At 42.4% G+C, this 18,869-nt stretch overlaps 1 protein-coding gene across 6 annotated transcripts in view; it reads left to right on the top strand.

Annotated features, from left to right (window-relative positions):
- PIP5K1A (phosphatidylinositol-4-phosphate 5-kinase, type I, alpha) overlaps positions 1-18,869 on the top strand; it is a 39,465-nt gene extending 20,596 nt beyond the window's left edge. For 4 of the 6 annotated variants that reach the window (XM_010857519.1, XM_010857518.1, XM_010857520.1 and 1 more), the window contains 11 exons: positions 1,799-1,879; positions 4,368-4,498; positions 4,916-5,033; positions 5,215-5,367; positions 7,426-7,725; positions 9,995-10,200; positions 11,303-11,386; positions 12,203-12,251; positions 12,455-12,539; positions 13,681-13,827; positions 14,028-16,860. In XM_010857519.1, coding sequence (XP_010855821.1) covers positions 1,799-1,879; positions 4,368-4,498; positions 4,916-5,033; positions 5,215-5,367; positions 7,426-7,725; positions 9,995-10,200; positions 11,303-11,386; positions 12,203-12,251; positions 12,455-12,539; positions 13,681-13,827; positions 14,028-14,323 — 1,650 coding nt within the window. In that variant the 3' untranslated portion in view covers positions 14,324-16,860. The other 2 variants (XM_010857522.1, XM_010857521.1) reach the window with 1 other exon arrangement.

Here is an 18,869-nt window from a genome sequence, read left to right as displayed (position 1 = left end):
CCTGTTTGACCACTTCCAATTTCCCTTGATTCATGGACCTAACATTCCAGGTTCCTATGCAGTATTGCTCTTTACAGCATCAGACCTTGCTTCTATCACCAGTCACATCCACAACTGGGTGTTGTTTTTGCTTTGGCTCTATCCCTTCATTCTTTCTGGAGTTATTTCTCCACTGATCTCCAGTAGCATATTTTGGGCACCTAGCGACCTGGGGAGTTCCTCTTTCAGTGTCCTATCTTTTTGCCTTTTCATACTGTTCATGTATGTAGTGTACCAAAATGTAAATAATGTATCTAAGTAGATATTCTTATTTAATCCTGCAAAGAACCTCTATTAGGGTAGCTATTGTTGTTATCCATGTTTTATAGATGAAGAAAGTGAGGATTAGTGGTCCTTTAGCTTGCCCTAGGTCTCATAATTAATAATGTGGCATTAAGAAGGTTAGGATTCAAAGCCAGTCTGACACTAAAATTCACTCTATTGTTTTGTTGTTAATACCTCCTGATCGCATAGCTTCAGTGAATATGGCAAACTTATTTGAACCATACTGAAGCTGTTGATTTCCTGTATTTCTTTTTTGTGCAGAGTATGTTATATTTGTTTAATTTTCTTCTCATGATGTGTTTCCCAACTCTCTCTTTACTTCTTGCATCTCTCCTGGGGTTTGTGACGGGGCGGAATGTGGACCCTTTTGGCATAGGATTTTAGGCTTTTCTCTCAGAACATCTTCTGGGGTCTGTCAGGTTATTTATTGAGGGTTTTCTCCACTAAGGGCCTTAGTAAGAATAGTAGAACTTAAATATCAGGTCCTAAAACGGTAACTGTTATTTCCAATAGTCTTTTTGCCTTTTGGCTTTATTAACTGAATGAATATTGGCATCATGAAGAATTCTTTCATGTCTATTGTGCTGGCATCTTGGCTGTGGAGAATAGCCTTCTAGTTTCTACTCCACTGGTTTTATTTCTTCCTTTTTTCCGAGGCTGTCATGTGAGTAGAAAACAAAGCCATGTCATATTCTCAGGAATCTCTTTGAGGCAGAGAGGCCCTTTTCTTAGAGAATTTGTCTCATTACCTCAGCCTTTTAATAGCTGGACTCAAAGTACTTGTATTTGCCAGTGGCTAGTTCATTTCTGCTAGTGAAGTCAGTTTGAGCAAATAGTATTCAGGTTGGGTTGAAAGTTAGAGGAGGAGTAATTTTGAAAGGAATCTGGGTCTGTGAAGCTCTATTTCTGTCTTGCTTTTTTGTACTGGGGGGCTCTCCTTTTTCCTGGGGGTGCTATTAATATCTCCTACTTCCCCTGTTTCTGCTTTTCTTCAATGATAATCATTTTAATTTTCGTTGTCATTTTTCTGAGGACCACAGGTGAAATATGTGTCCTTTGGAGCGCTTTTAGTCAGTTGTAATTCTTTGGGTTTCCCTGGTGGCTCAGAGGTTAAAGCGTCTGCCTGCAATGCGGGAGACCTGGGTTTGATCCCTGGGTCGGGAAGATCCCCTGGAGAAGGAAATGGTAACCCATTCCAGTATTCTTGCCTGGAAAATCCAATGGACGGAGGAGCCTGGTGGGCTACAGTCCATGGGGTCACATAGAGTTGGACACGACTGAGCAAGCGACTTAATTCTTTGGGTAGCAGCACTGTAACTTTGTGTTTGCATGGGGTAGATCTTCTGAAGATTTTATAAAATGTTCTTGATCCTGAAAAGGGTATGTTCAGTGTTTTATTTTGATGTACCATCGTGGTAGCAGTTTGATGTGTTATGTGGAAATTATATACTAATGTTGACTCTTCTTTTTATAGGTGCCTTATTCCTCTGGCATGTCCATGAAGAAAATAGGTCACCGAGGTGTTGATTCCTCAGGAGAGACAACATATAAAAAGGTGCGTCTGAGTGCAACCCTTTCATCTTATTCCAGGAAGGGCTAGTTTTGTCTCTTTGATTATATTCTCCACATTCTATCCCATTTCTTGATACCCTAAACCTTTGCACAATAGCCATCATATGACTTGAATTTTAGAATTTACATCACAAAGGGTGAATTATCTAACCACCTGTATATGTGTTTAAATAAGAATGTTCTTAATGGACAAATCTGATGTTAGATGAATTTTCACTGAGCTGAAGCAATGGTGTTTCCCTGTTAAGATATAAACATGTAATGGCAACCCACTTCAGCATTCTTGCCTGGCAAATCCCTTGGACTGGCAAATCCCCAGTCTGTGGGGTCACAAAGAGTCGGACACAACTTAGTAACTAAACAAACAAATAACAATAAGCCCTCAAGGCCATTTTAACCTAGCTTTGGGGAACCATGTGTTTTGAAGTTTTTCTGTCTTTACTCTGGTGCTGGGTGTACATAAAGTAAAGGCTGGATCCAGTTCAGCCTGGTGATATAGACAGCAGGTCAAATGTGTTTCTTTTCTTCTTTGTGTGTCCTTTTTTTTTTTAGTATTTATTTGGTTTTGGCTGTGTGAGTCTTTGTTGCTTTGTGGACTTTTCTCTGGTTGTGGTGAGCAGGGGCTGCTGTCTAGTTGTGGTGTGTGGATTTCTCATTGGGATGGCTTCTCTTGTTACAGAGCACGTGCTCTAGAGCTCACAGGCTTCAGTCACTGCTGCATTGGCTCAGGAGTTGTGGTTCTTGGGCTCCAGAGCACAGGCTCAATAGTTTGGCGCACAGGCTCAGCCACTACATGGCATGTGGGATCCTCCTGGACCAGGGATCAAACCAGCGTCCCCTTCATTGGCAGGCAGATTATTTATCACTGAGCCGCCAGGGAAGCTCCTGGGTTTTGTTTTAAGATTATAGTTTCAGTTGGTGAATAGAGCCTAGAGCACCTGATTTTGAGCTAGAGATAGGAAATGGATTGAAAAGATAGTAGTAATAACCAAGAAGAGAAAATTGAACTGGTGAAGGGAAAACAGAAGAGAAGCGTCCTGGGGTGATCCAGTTCTTCAGGTCTGGACTAATCGGAGATGCTTAGGTTTCCTAGGGTAGAGTGTTAAACCCCTGTATGGCACCTGTACTTTGTTTGGCCCATGTCAATTTTCTTGTGTCTGTTTTCTGTCTTACCGCATTTTCTGAAGTGATAGAGGTGGACTCACTCATTCTCCTTCAGGGACATGACTCTCCCCAGGAATGGGCTCTGAGGCCTGTGTCAATTCAACAGACATTTATTGAGCTCACTTTATGCGCTGAACACTGAGACAAAAAGCTGAGTTTCTAGTCTAAGACAGGCAAGCACTTAAAAAATTAATTATAATTTTAATGCCCCATGAGGACTAAGTAGAAAGGCAAGTAATACTTGGTAAGAGTTGGGGATAAGGGAAATTGCTTAGAACAAAACTGTCCAATAGAACTTTCTACGGTGATTGAAATGTGCTATACTTGTGTTATACAGTGTGGTAGCCACTAATCATACCTGAATGTGTCTAGCAAAACTGAAGAAGTGATTTTTAAATTAAATTTAATTTTAATTAACTTAGAATTAAATAGCTGAGTGTGGCTACTAACTACTGTATTAGATAGCACAGATCTAGTTAATATGACATTTTCTCATGACACTGGAATTCTGGATTGCAAGAATGGGGCTCTTATATTTGTATTTTGACCATAGTATGATAATGGGCTTCCCTGGTGGCTCAGATGGTAAAGAATCCACCTGCAATGCAGGAGACCTGGGTTCAGTCCCTGGGTTGGGAAGATCCCCTGGAGGAGGGCATGGCAGCGTGCTCCAGTATTCTTGCCTGGAGAATCCCTATGGACAGAGGAGCCTGGAGGGCTACAGTACATGGGGTCACAAAGAGTCGGACACAAATGAGCAAGTAAGCACACCACATGATAATTTTAAAGCTAAATACTTCTCTGAGAAATAATTTTAATCTTTCAGGCTTTTTAGTAGCTTTTTTTGGCCACTCTATTGGCCTTGGGATATCACTCAGGCCTGGTCTTAGAGGACTGAGCTTCAGTCAGTCAGAATACCATTTAATTTTAGTTACATTCTGTATCTGATTAATAAAATGTTTGGAGGACTTTGTATGCTCCGGGGCAGGAACCTTTGGAGTGAGACCTAAGATTGTTCTCTCATTTCAGTGTATCTTCCAGATGTCGGTGTGGGTTAGAGGGAACACTTTGCCTAGTGAAGGCTGGCTCCCACAGTCACACCTTTCCTATTCTGTATCTTCATGCCTCTCCAGTCTTTTCAGGCTTCACTGCTATGTGGAGCCATGAGGATGGGGAAATTGGATTGCCCCAGTTTAGAATGAACCACTGGGAGGGCATTTGCTTTCCATTGTTTCTTCTGGTTCTTCTCTCCTGAGTTTTTATTTCTGTAATCAGATTTAATACTAGAAACTTTCCTCTTGTTTCAGACAACCTCATCAGCCTTAAAAGGTGCCATCCAGTTAGGCATTACTCACACTGTGGGAAGCCTGAGTACCAAGCCAGAGCGAGATGTCCTCATGCAAGACTTCTACGTGGTGGAGAGTATCTTCTTCCCGAGGTACAGTAGTTAATTAATGTTCAGAAGAATGTCCTGGGAAACGTGGCTTTTTTATATCAACATTAGGACATTTTAGAGATTCATTCCTAATTTAGGCACGCATCCAATCCTTAGCCTGATTTTAATCAGTGTGATGTGGGATATCACAATTTGGACAGCAGATGCTATCCTTTGGATGCTTCTGTGAGCCCTGAAAAGCAATTCAGGGCGTTGGATAGGGGGTAATATGATCCCCTGCTCCATGTCTTAATCCCTGTGTTGCACCTGTGTCCCATTATGTAACTGACTCATCCAGTCCCTTTGGTTCTCTCAGGAGGGATGTATTGACTTGCCTCTGGGTGACTGTCTTCCCAGGGTTGTGGACTCCCTGAATTATAGGGACTGGTAAGTTATGGCTTCTTCTATTTAACCCCACAGTGAAGGGAGCAACCTGACCCCTGCTCATCACTACAATGACTTTCGGTTCAAGACCTACGCACCTGTTGCCTTCCGATACTTTCGGGAGTTATTTGGTATCCGGCCTGATGATTACTTGGTAAGCTTCTGGAACTCAGGACTCTGGGACTCCGGTATCAGAGGAGTACTTCCAAAGGAAAACCTCTTCACATTCTTGCTCTTATTTTTTATTTTAGAATAGAATGGCATCTGTAGTTGATTTCTGACTGGGGAGCCTGATTGATCTCTGAACCTCTTGCTCTCTTTTCTTTGGGCCCTAGTACTCCCTCTGCAATGAACCACTGATTGAACTCTGCAACTCTGGGGCTAGTGGTTCCCTCTTCTACGTGTCCAGCGATGACGAATTCATCATAAAAACAGTCCAGCACAAAGAGGCGGAGTTTCTACAGAAGCTGCTTCCAGGATACTACATGGTAAGAGGACAAGGAGCACCGACTGCTCGAGCTGCCCATTCCACTCCTGGACAAGGTTGGGGAGGCTGACGTCGGGGGGAAGGCAGTGTCAGCGCTGACTGAGGGATGTAGTTCATCTTTGTGCTTTTGGTCCCATCTCTTTTGTCTCTCTGTGGCTAAAGGGGGTTTTGTTTATCTGTCCTATTTTAAGTGTTACCTAGTTTAGATCCTCCTACCCAAAGACAAAAATTCAGTGATGTTTATTCATTTAGAGTATAGTTGATTTACAATGTTGTGTTAGTTTCTGATGTACAGCAAGGTGAGTCAGTTATACATGCACGTGATGTCTACTCTTTTTTTAGATTCTATTCCCATGTATGGGTCATTACAGAGTATTGAACAGAGTTCACTGTTCTGTTCAGTATGTTCTTATTAATTATCTATTCTATTTACAGTAGTATGTATATGTCAATTTGAGTCTCCCAATTTATGCCCTTCCCTTTCCCTCTGGTAACCACAAGTTTGTTTTCTACATCGATGACTCAACTTCTGTCTTGAAACATGTTCATTTTTATCATTTCTTTATATTCCACTTAAAAGTGTTACGTATTTGTCTTTCTCTGACTGACTTCACTCAGTATGACAGTCTCTAGGTCCATCCATGTCACTGCAAATGGCATTATTTCATTCTTTTTTTTTTTAAATGGCTGAGTAATTGTTCATTGTGGGGCTTCCCAGGTGGCACAGGTGGTAAAAGAATCCTCCTGCCAATGCAGGAGATGTGGGCTTGATCCCTGGGTTGGGAAGACCCCCTGGAGTAGGAAATTGCATCCCACTGCAGTACTCTTGCCTGGAAAATTCCATGGACAGAGGAGCCTAGGAGGCTATAGTCCATGGGGTTGCAAAGAGTTGGACACCACTGAGTGCACACACAGAATAGTCCGTTGTACATATGTACCACATCTTTATCGGTTCCTCTGTCAGTGGACATATAAGTTGCTTCCATGTCGTCGCTATTGTAAATAGTGCTGCAATGAATATTGGGGTATGTGTATCCTTTCAAATTATGATTTTCTCTGGATATATGCACAGGATTGATATGACTGGATCATATGGTAACTCTAGTTTTTTAAGGAACCTCCATACTATACTCCATTAGTAGCTGTACCGGTTTACAGTCCCAGCAACAATGTAGGAAGGTTACTTTTTCTCCACACCCTCTCTGTCACTGTTTGTAGATTTTTTGATGATGGCCATTTTGAACTATGTGAGGTGATATGTCACTGTAGTTTTTTTGATTTGCATTTCTCTAATTAGTGATGTTGAGCATCTTTACATGTGCCTCTTGGCCATCTGTCTTCTTTGGAGAAATGTCTAGTTAGATCTTCCACCCATTTTTTGATTGGGTTGTTTTTTTGTTGTTGTTGTTATTGACCTGCTTGAGCTGTTTATATATTTTGGAGATTAACTGCTTGTTGGTTGCTTCATTTGCAAATATTTTCTCCCATTCTGGGAATTTCCTTTTATTTTGTTGATGTTTTCCTTTGCTGTGCAAAATCTTCTAAGTTTATTTGTTTTATTTTTGTTTTTATTCAATGATGATTTTGCTTTTCATTCTTAGTCCAGCTCCTAAATTAGGGAATGAGGTTGGTTACTTCTCTTGATAGTACTATATTCATTTTTACTGATACCTCTTGGAGGTGCTGGAGAAGTTAGGGAACTCTCCTTTGCCTCCCATCATACTCAACAAAAATATGCTATAAAGAAGGCTAAGGGTTACGACTTTTTCAGTGCTGTCTTCCCTTAAACCTCTCTAAAGGAATATATTCATCATATTTGTAGTATCCTGACTGTTTAGTGTATTGGAGGATCTGCTACTTGGCTTGGTGGTGATCCCATTATTGAGATAGATACATTGGGAAATTTTAAAACAATTACATTATGGGCTTCTGGGCAGGCAGATTGTATCTGAAATCCCATGAGCAGACAGAGGAAGGTGGGTGGCAGGTTTTGTCCTTGAGTTTCATTGGAAATCAGCTGACTTGCTCTTCTACTTCTTTTTTACTTTCTTGCCCTCAGAACCTCAACCAAAACCCTCGGACTTTGCTGCCTAAGTTCTATGGACTGTACTGTGTGCAGGCAGGTGGTAAGAATATTCGAATTGTTGTGATGAACAATCTCTTACCACGGTCAGTCAAGATGCATATCAAGTATGACCTCAAGGGCTCAACATACAAAAGGCGAGCTTCCCAAAAAGAGCGAGAGAAACCTCTCCCTACCCTTAAAGACCTGGACTTCTTACAAGACATCCCTGATGGTCTCTTTTTGGATGCTGATATGTACAATGCTCTATGCAAGACCCTGCAGCGTGACTGTTTGGTAAGTTTGTCATATTTCCTTCTCTCTCAGGTACCAGAAATCTCAGTGACTAAAACAGTTTGGTGGTTCTAAGGCATTTAATCTGTAAGAGATGGGACTCTATATAAAGTATGTGTCAAACTTCATTTACAGTATCTTTTACATTAGATCATTTATGCCTTTACATTTTTACTTTCTCCCTCTTGGTCTAACTCCCCTCCCTGTCTTTTTTTTTCTGTCTACCTGTCCTGGGCCTCATAATCATATATTCTCCTTATTTCCATACCAACACCATCACTGCTCGGATTTTGATTCTGCCTGACAATTCAAATTTATACCTTGGAAGCTGAGTGCTACTAGAAAAAAATCACACAGCTGTGTATACTGGCATCTCTACAGATTTTTTAATACCATTTAAAAAATTATATATTTGGCTGTACCAGGTCTTAGTTACAGCATGCTAGATCTTCAGTCTTTGTTGCATGCAAGGTCTTTAATTGTGGCATGTGGATCTCCTTCCCTGACCAGGGATCAGACCCAAGCCCCCTGCATTGGGAGCATGGAGTGGTAGCCACTGGGCCATCAGGGAAGTTCCTCTATAGATTTATGATATCCAGTTCCACTTGGGCCGTCAGTGTTACTCATTAATGCATTTCATGTTTCTCTCAGAGATGCCAAGTGATTGGTATTCTCTTCAAACAATTTTGTAACTCCCATCCCCCCAGCCTTGTTTCTCAACAAGCTACCTCAACTTACGTAGCATTCCTTTGTCCTGACCCCATATTCAACTTAAAGTTTAGGAGAATTTTTTTCAGTGTCTTCATGTAATGATGCCTTCCTTTCTCCTTTGCCTTTCTCTTCTCTTGCCTGCCTTCTTGCAGACTATGTCCTGGCTTCTGCTCTCACACTTCCAGTTGAATTGCTCTCTCCAGTGACCACCTGGATCCCAAGTAGAGTACTTCAGTTGATTGTTTCCACTTTCTTAACATCTTTTGGGTTTTGTGATATCTTTCTCTTGTTTTTCCACATCTTTTTTATTTTTGCAAGCTGCTTTTGTAGGATTCTTATCTGCTCAGTCCATAGTGTTATCATCCTTGCTTTCCTTTGCTTACTCAGCCTCTTCTTCCAGGATAATGCCCATTTTAGTTTGACTTTCTTGGTTGTGAGGACTGGAGACTTACTGGAGCAGAGAGGTTTTGTAAATTACACATTAAGAATCAGTCCTGTATTCTCTTTCTCCTTTACCCACCTATCAAAACAGCCTTGGGTGAACTGTAGCACCAAAGTGAGCTACTGGAACTGGTGGAAGTATACCAGGTTGAGAACTGGAGAAACAGTCCACACTTTTTAATATGGCTCATCAGGCCTGGCATTGTCTGCCCCTCCCATCCTCTCTCATATGCCAAACACCTACACTTTGCCTCACCAGACTCAATGGATGTGAATTTGAGCAAATTCCAGGAGATAATTAAGGACAGGGAAGCCTGGCATGCTGCAGTCCATGGGGTCACAGAGTCGGACATGACTTGGTGACTAAACACCACCACCAGATTATACCCATCTGCTCGTGGCCTGCTGTTTCATGCCTCCAGGTTTTGGCATTATTGCATTATTCTTTCCTTCCTTTGTTTACATGCACTTATTTTCTTTCTAATCTGTCCCTCATAAACCTATTTATATACCTCCTGATCTCCTCTGTAGTATTCGTCAACCATGTATGCACTTCCATTATTACACATACTAGACTATGTTGTATTTATTTTTATGTTTGTTTCCCTTGCTAAATTATGATATCCATGAGGACAGATGGTCTCTTAAGTGTCTATATCCATACAAGCAGGCACAGAGCCTACCTACAGATGGTGAGGCTTCAGCAAATATTAAACCGAGTTGCAGCTGGCCACATAAGGTCTTGCCACAGATCTGCACTGTCACAAAATATGCTTTTACCTGACCCTCCTGTGGATTTTTTTTTGACCTCAGATACGTATTCTTTCATTGAGTATATAATGTTCTTTTCATGAAGAGACACAAGGAAAGAACAAACAAAGAAGGTCTTGTGGGCTAGGCTGTGGTCTAATTTGTATTTACTCTGGTGAAGGAAAGCTGAAGGAGTATCAGTGATGGGAGAGCAGAGAAGGTCAATGTACTGTTCTCCAAGGAGTAGGAGGAGCAAAGGATAATCCTGTGGTTAGCTCTGGAGGGGGACTCCAGTAGTTAGACCTGTAAGATCCTGAAAAAAGATTCTCATACCTCCCAAGGTTCAGATCATGTTTTTTCCTTCCATTAGGTTCTGCAGAGCTTCAAGATAATGGACTATAGCCTCCTGGTGTCAATCCATAACATAGATCATGCACAACGAGAGCCTTTAGGCAGTGAAGCACAATATTCAGCTGACACTCGCAGACCAGCCCCGCAAAAGGCTCTCTATTCCACAGCCATGGAATCTATCCAGGGCGAGGCTCGACGAGGTGGCACCATGGAGACCGATGACCAGTGAGTGGACTTGGGCACCAGGAAGCAATGTGTAGGCTCAAAGCATTTTTTTCTGGAGAGGGGTACACAGCTTCTGAGAAGGAGTAGGCTTTATTCAGCAGTGAAGTCAACATTAATACTTGAAGAACTATAGAGTGAGCGTTCCTAAGAATGTAAAAGGAAAGGAAGATTCTTGGGACTTCCCTGGTGGTCCAGTGGCTAAGACTGTATGCTCCCAATGCAGGGGCCCTGGGTTTGATCCCTGGTCAGGGAACTTGATCCCACATGCCACAGCTAAGACCCAGTGCAGCCAGATAATTAAATAAAAACTTTAAAAAAAAAAAAAAAAAGGAAGGAAGATTCTTAAATTTGGGATTTGTAAACCTGGAAGGAGTGCCATTCAAAATTAAGAGACTCTTAAAAAATGTGGCTCAGAGTCTTAGATATTATAAAGAGTTCTAAGACTTCTTTATAAGAAGTCTTATTATAAGAAGCAAATTATAAGAACTTCATCAAAAACCATTTATTACAGACTTTTTTTATGGAAGATGTCTTTGTTACATTCATGGATCAAAGAAGTAGTTACTGAAGTATCGAATGTCTTTCAGGTGGTTTCATTTAAAAAGTATTCTTTATCATGATTCTCAAGAAGAGTGTCTTAGTGGGCATAAATTAAAGTCCTAGGGAGGAATTTGCTGGTGGTCCAGTGGTTAGGCCTCTGCTTTCACTGTTGAGGGCCTGGGTTTGATTTCTGATCATGGAACTAAAATCCCACAAGACACATGGCAGGGCAAAAAAAGAGAGAGTACTAAGAAAGTTTAGAGTTAATTGGGAGAGTATTCCTAAAATTGCTGAGTAGGGGGCGGATTTTAGATTCTTTTTGGTGAAATTGGGGTGGGAGAGGCAGGCAAGTGAAATTTGGAGAGCAAGAAATTGTATATAATATATATACTCCAAAGTGGCTGGGGTTGGGTGAAGGCTCTCACTCTTCCTGTTTGTGGAAGATGGGACAGTTGTGTTTAGGTCTCAGTTACAGCTCTTGGTTGGGTTTGAATTTAAAAAGCAGAAGCTCCTGCCTGCTAGCCAGAAGATATTGTTACTCTTTCTTTCTTGTCTTCCCCAGTATGGGTGGCATCCCGGCCCGGAATAGTAAAGGGGAAAGGCTGCTGCTTTATATCGGGATCATTGACATTCTGCAGTCTTACAGGTGAGAAACATATCAATCCCAGGGTCAGAGTGGATGTAGACTTACTCACCTTGCTCTTTTAGATGGGTTTGTCACCAAATTCTTCCTGAAGCAAGAACAGTAAGTTGCAGTCTGGCTGCTTGCCTCACTGGGTTTCAAATGGTGATTTATTTCCTTGGTTATGCCTGTCTCTTGACTTCCTTACCCACCATCTCTCGCAAACATAGCATACACCTTTTTGGAAAGCTGAGTCAGTCCTCAGAAGCAGCAGGGTGGAATACGCCATCCTGCTGGCTCTTTGTGGAAAACCTGTGAGATGAGTCATACTCCACATTGGGATACAATTGGAAACACATTCCTCTTTTCCATGGAAGAAAAACAAAGGGATTACTATTCTGTGAAAAGTATTAGCCTGTGGGACTAAAGCAGTGGATGGTAGTGAGGGAAGAGCTGGAAATGTTAGACCCCAGTTTTGCTCCTGTAAGATTTAAGACACTAGTGAGGACTGGACAGTATTTGACCTCCCTTCAGGCTTGCCTGTCTGTCCCTACAGTTCCCGTTTTACAATAAATATTCTTGTCCCTGACTTGCCAGGATGTATTAAGTATCCTTTTCCAGTGGGAGGATAGTTGACTTACTCTAAAAACAGCTTTAATCTCCATGCTGAATAAGCACTACCCTGTCTGTTCTTTGAAAAACTATAGCATAATAGTGGGAGTGCTTTCCTGGCTTCTGTCTTTTCAAGTTTTTCTACTGTGATTGCTCAAGTCTTTAAAATACAGTCTACAAGGTCATTCATTTAATGTGAATTCATGGTGTATACATTTTTCTTGACAGGTTTATTAAGAAGTTGGAGCATTCTTGGAAAGCTCTGGTACATGATGGGGTGAGTAGCAGTCAGCTAGAGGCGCTCCTCTTTCTGTCTCTCTCACTTCTGAGTTGCCCTCTCAGTTTCCTCTTATCTTATTTCATTTGTGGGTTTTACCTTTTTGCTAGGGTCTCAGCCTAGGGAAAAATGGCCTTTGGACTAGCGATTCTCTTGCTGGGCCTCCCCTTCTCTTAACTCCAGCCATCTTGTTTCCTCTGCAGGACACCGTATCAGTGCATCGCCCCAGCTTCTACGCTGAACGGTTCCAGCGTTTCATGTGCACTACAGTTTTTAAGAAGATCCCCTGTAAGTGGCTTCTGCCAGATGGCCCTCCAATGGCTCTTTTACTTCAGGAGGTGGGGGCAGGACTCCCCTGTCAGGGAACTGCCAAAGCCAGAGACTTCTCCTCCTCTACCCACATCCCGTGAGAGCTGCTGCCCATCCTTATGTCAGTCCCTCTGCCCCAGTCATTACCAAGTTGCTGCTTTCCCCCCTGGCAATCCCTACAGGTGTCGTGGAGGTGAGGGGCATTTCTGAGAAACTGATGGGATTGTAAAAATACTTAATTGTGGGTGTAGGATCCATGGCACAGGCTGAGGTAGGCAAAGCCAGACTTCTGTGCACAGAGATAGGCAAGAATATTACTGTATCCCCAAGGCCATGGAGTTCTCAGATTAGGATCAGAAGGTTGGAGAAGCATTTATTCATGTCTGCTTAGCAGGTATTAGTCAGCTAGAGGCTCTCCTCTTTCTCTCTCTCTCACTTCTGATTTGCCCCCTCAGTTTCCTCTTACCTTATTTCATTTGTGGGTTTTACCTTTTGCTAGGGCCTCAGCCTAGGGAAGGGAGTTGGGAAGTGCCAATGTTCTTCTTTCCAAACCTTCCATGCTACTGCCACTGGCAAATTCCAGCTCCTTCCTATCTCCCTCTCCTTCCTATCTCCATCTCCTCATCATAGCCATTAGTGATCCCTCAGTGAGGCAAAGAGGACCTATGCATGCCAAAGAGTCTTAACATAGAATAATCTTTTCAGAGTCTTTTTAAAATGATACATAAATAAGTGTAAAGTATCATCATGGTGCTCTGTGTGTCAAGTTCTACAAGGATATAGAGTGTCTGATTTAACTGAAGGCTACTATTGAAAAGGAATTACGGATTAGGAGACATGTCATCTGGGAGAAGCAAAGCCATCAAGGTTGTAGGAGGGGAGAAATACACATCCCCTTTCCTCTGGGTTCTCTGCTGTCTTTTCCAAAGTGACGTGAACTGAGATGCCCCCTCCTCTGATAAGCAGTTCGTAGAGCCCATCTTTGTTGACGTTAACCATTTTTCCTGCTTTGCAGAAGAACAACCTTGGGTTTTTGTTGGGACACTAGCAAGTTGTATTTATGTCTTGGTGACTGTTTCTGAGGTAGGTGCTAAGTAGGCTTTCTCTTTCCCTTTTGAAGTGAAGTCCTCTCCTTCCAAAAAGTTTCGGTCTGGCTCATCTTTCTCTCGGCGAGCAGGCCCCAGCGGCAACTCCTGCGTAACTTACCAGCCATCGGTCTCTGGGGAACACAAGGCACAAGTGACAACAAAGGCGGAAGTGGAGCCAGGTCAGCGCCAGGGTTGGAGTCCCCGTGTGACGGGTGCTCCCTCCCTTCCTTCTGAGCCCTCATCTTTTTCTGCTTAGGACCTCTGTTCCCTATTCCTGTTCACGAAAAGCCAAGTTGCTACATATTTTTTCCTATATTTCCCCCACCCCATTTTCTCTTCTTTTTGACTTATTGATTTTCTTCCTCTTTCTTTTTTCCAGGCGTCCACTTGGGTCGTCCTGATGTTTTACCTCAGACTCCACCTTTGGAGAAAATCAGTGAGGTCTCGACTATTCCTGACCCCTATTTCTCACCTGTAGTTGGAGAGACTTTGCAAACGCTAACTACAAGGTTGGTTCCTTGGCCTCTTTCTCCATGTAATCTTCTCATCTCTCTCTCCAGGTCTTTGAGAACTTCCATAATTCTGTTGGTTTGTTTTTTTTGTTCCCCAGATTTTATTGTCTTTTGCTCTTCACTATATTTTTGCATGTTCATCTTCCTAAGAGCTCATCTTTAGTGATTTGGAAAAGTGTATCAACATCTCTGTATTTTTAGGGGGTGGTGGGAAACCCTTATGTACAAACTTCTGATATTCAATCAGAAGATCTTAATTAATGCTTCATTTCCTGATGACTTAAGTGAGAATTCTTAGCTTAGGATTTAAGCTTGGGAGGATTCCTAGGCACTAAAGACAGTGAATAATCAGCTTTTCAAAAGGATCCATTATATGGATTGTGAGTTTGTTTTGTTTTTGGTGTGTTGATCATCTATTACATCATCATGTATTACCCCAAAACTTAGTGACTTAAAACAACAAACATATATCATGGTTTCTATGAGTCAGAAATCCAGGTGCAGTGTAACTGGGTTCTTGGCTCAAGGTTTTTCATGACATGATAGTCACACGTTGGCCAGGGCTAGGCTCATCTTAAGGCTCAGCTGAGAGGCTTCACTTCATATTTATGTGCTCTTTGACAGGATTCAGTTTCCTGTGAGTTGCTGGACTGAGGGCCTTAGTTCCTTGCTGGCTATTTTCTGGGGGCCTGCCTAAGTTCTTGGCCACATGAGCCTTTCCAGAGGACAACTCAGAATATGGCAGCCGGCTTCACTTAGCATAGGCAAGTGAGAGCTCATGTACCTAAGCATGTATCAGGAAGTACGGATCACTTTAGACCTGTGAAACTAATAAAAGAGACAGGCTGTCTTCCCACACACCAGCATACCGTGATGAGACAAACAAGAGAGAACTTCTTTACACATTCCTGCATGAAAAAGGGAGAACAGGAAGCACAGAGGAGCCTAAAATCCAGCAAATGCTGGAGTTTTATCACGTCTCAAAGCATGAGAATAAGTCATGACTTTTGGCTTTACCTTTTAGACTCTTGGTTTTGCCTTCTGAGTCTTCATGAAAACTAGAATGTGCTGAGTCATTTTCTCAGCCTACTTGGCAGAATTTTGAGGATCCACTGGTTTCTTCATTGTGTACTATTTCTGTCTTTTTTAGTCCAAGCAGGACAGTGTGTCTGTTGGTATAATGCCCTCAGAGATTTTGTGGGGTTCCTATGAATCTCACTGGAATTTACTGTTAGACCAAAGCCATACCCACAAATACCTTCTTGATAAGCTCTATGCTTCTTAGAGATCCTGTTCAACTTGAGAGGATCTGAGAGACATACCCTTAATCTTTTGAATGTCGTTTCATATAACTGAATAGTACTCTGAGTTCTTAACAGATGTTTTATAGTCATACCCGTGGCTTCATCTGTAGACCACATTTTCCTAGCAGTGCCTTAGATTTTATCCATTTCTTAATTTTAGCATTATTTGCTATCTAGAGAGGCTCAGAATTTTCAAAACCTTCCAGTCTTGGCTTCTTTTGTTTCCTAGTCCTTCCAGTCATTTATTTTTCTCCTCTCATATTTTACTGTAAGCATTAAGAAGAAACCAGGTAGCACCTTCAGCACTTAATTTAGAGATCTCCTTAGCTAGGTCACCTAGTTCATTAGGCACGTATTCTACTTCCCACATAAGTACAGATGACATTGTCCCTACACTTTGTTCCACTACATTGCAAAGATCCCCTTTCCTTCAATTTCCAATAAGATTTTTCTCACTTCCCTTTAAGCCCTTACTGGCAAACCCCTTACAGTCCAGAATTCTTCAGGACACTTTTAAAACTTTTACTGAAACTATCCTCAAAGCCCATTTTTCTCTTCTAAAGCCACTTCTACATTTTAGATTTTTATTATAGCAGCACTTCATTTCCAGGTACAAAAATCTGTATTACCTATTGTGAGATAAATTGCCCCAAATTTTAGCAGCTAAAAACAACAAATATTGTTATCTCAGATTTTATGTGGCTTAAGAATCTGGGTATGACTTAGGTGGGTGCCCTTGGCTCAGACTCTCAGAAGATTATAGTCAAGCTATTAGCCAGCAGTGTGGTCTCATCTGAAGGCTTGCCCAGGGGGGAGGATCTACTTCCAAACTTACGAGGTTGTTGGCTAGATTCAGTTTCTTGCAGGCTCTTGGTCTAAGGGTTCCTCATTGGCTATTGGCTGGTGTATTCCCTCAGTTCCTTTTCACATGGTCTTCTCCATAATGCGTCTCACAGATTTGCAACAGCTTCCTCAGAGCAAACAAGTTGGAGAGCATGTGCCCAAGAGGAAGCTACATGGCCTAATCTCGGAATTGATTTCCATCACCTGTGGTGCATTCTCTTCGCTAGAAGAGAGTCACTAAGTTCAGGCCACACTCAAGAGGAGAAAATGACACTATGGCATGACTGTCAGGGAGCAGTGATAGTTGGGTGCCTGCCACACCTGGGGATTGAAAGCAGTAGTAGAGGAGGGTGGTAAGGAAGTATTTTATGGAAGTCAAGAAAATGTTAATTAAAAGAATATGCTTCCAGATCTAGTAACTCCTTAGTCCCTTCTTTCTGAATTCTAAGTTGATTCCCAGTGAAATACAGAGAAGCAGTCTGAGATTTGACCTGAGAGTTCTTTTTCTCATTTATTTACTAATTCTTCTTTCTGCCCCCATTTTTTTCCCCACTCCTGTTAGTTCAACCCTCTTGGAAAAACATGAAGTTCCAGAGTCAGAGTTCATCCATGTAAGTTTCTGGGATGTGGGGGAGGTGGCTGCTTTGAAAGGGTATAAACAGCATTACTGATGGAGTAGAGCAAGGAAGTAGTTGTCAGGGTTAGGGGGACTGGGTGCCCCCCTTCCCCTAAATCTTCCTTTAAAAACTTTTGGTTTTGAGTAGGGGTGGATTTTTTTTTTTTTTTTTTGGTACTGTGCACTTGGAAGCTGAGACTGGATTAGCAGGAAACTCTTTAGGTCTGCCATCTAGGTTGAAATTAACTTGAATTCCTTTGCTGTCCCCTTATCTCATACTCCTCGTCCTTAACTTTATACCCTTTACCTTTCAGTGAGCAAAAGTCCTCAGAAGACTTGGAGCGAGACTCAACCACCTCTGTGATCCCAAGATGTCAGCCCTTGACCCAGCAGTGCTGAGTTTTCTTTTTCTTGGCCATCAAAAAAGGAGTGCAGTGGAAGCTAGGAGAGCTCTCCATCTCCCCCCGAAGAAGAAGAACGTTTCTCCTTTCCGTCCCTTATGAACGGGCATTAGTGCTGGGACAGTTGAGGACAGCAGCATCCTCTCCACTCCCAAGCTGGGTGAAACCAGTTTTCAACTCACCAGCCTTGGCTTCCACAACTGAATGGTTTCAGATCCCCCTTCTTCCTGTTGAAAGTGGGATTGCTGGACTTGGCGATTTTCTTCCCCCCTCATCTACCTTTCATCAGGAGCTGGACTCTTTAATTTCCTCAGGACAGACTGGCTGGTACATTATCCCTACCTTAACTCTTTCTCTGGAAGAAGACGCCTGTAATCTTCGTAAAGATTTTCTGGGGGGTGTTTAACCTCCCAACCCTCTCCTTTTGTTTCCTTAAAAAAGGAAAAGGAAAATAGCACACAATTTCAAACCAGTTTTCAGATCAAAACTCCAGAAGTATTGGAGAGATGCCTATTCACAGGGTTCCCTCAGAAGAGCCCTGGTATTTGAGAAACAGAAGGTGGGGACTGCTGTGCTGGGAGCAGCTCCTCTTGAACTCCTCCTCTCTTAGTGAATGTCTTAAGGCTGAAGGAATGGAGAGAGTGGGACACGGGGTCGTCTTTACCCCTCTTGTTAAACAGTGGTGCAGTCTTGGGGCTCACAGGTCAGAACCCTTCCTAGGCAGAACCCTACTCACTGCCAGGCCATAATCATTATTACTCTTCTGCAATTTGAAATGTATTCTGCTTGTTTTTCTAAATATGAAGACTTATCAAATGAATTTTAGATTTCTTCTCCAAAGGAGATGTCTTCCTTGCTCTTCCACCTTTTCCTACAGTGTTCTGCTGTTGGTGGAGCTGAGATGGAGACGGGGTACCTGTCTGTTGAACAGGTAACTGTGAGGCTAGAGAATGTTCTCTCAAGCGCATAGGGAGCCAGCAGATTCTTGCCTTAGTGCAGTCACTGCTGTGCCCCGCGCCCCCCTGCCTCTCTTCACGCAGAGAACGTGGAAATGGGGGCTGTGTAATCCCTTTTCTCCCTGAGTTCACTATCTGATCCTCCTCCTCGTTGGGGGAAAGGGGTCCTGGTGTGTCTGGCAGATTGTTGATCCCTGTACTGTCCCCTCTCCATCCCACCCTGCCTTGATAGTAGCTTAGTCCACACCCTGAGTAACTGTCTATATTAGACACCCCCAGCCAGTTTCTGGCTGCCTGTCTTTGCTGCCATGTTCTTTTTTACAAGAAGGAAAGAAACAATTCTTGCTATTTTTTTTTTCATAATTTACTATTTATGATGTATTTAAGTGTTTTATTCAGGACAGAGTTCTGTCACGGGTGGGAGGGAATATTTGAGGGAGGCTGGGTCTTAAGGATGGGGATGGGGAGTCGACATTTTTATGAAGTGTCACTATTTGCCTCTACTTTGTATTGTTCAGAAATGGCAAATACAGTATAAAAGCGATAAGTATCTGGTTTTAATGCATTAAACTTTTGTCAGTTATTTAGA

Source organism: Bison bison, unplaced genomic scaffold (genome assembly GCF_000754665.1).
Source record: "Bison bison bison isolate TAMUID 2011002044 unplaced genomic scaffold, Bison_UMD1.0 scf7180017864381, whole genome shotgun sequence".
In the NCBI taxonomy this organism is placed as follows: Eukaryota; Metazoa; Chordata; class Mammalia; order Artiodactyla; family Bovidae; genus Bison; species Bison bison.
This window is presented reverse-complemented; position numbering and strand designations above follow the sequence as displayed.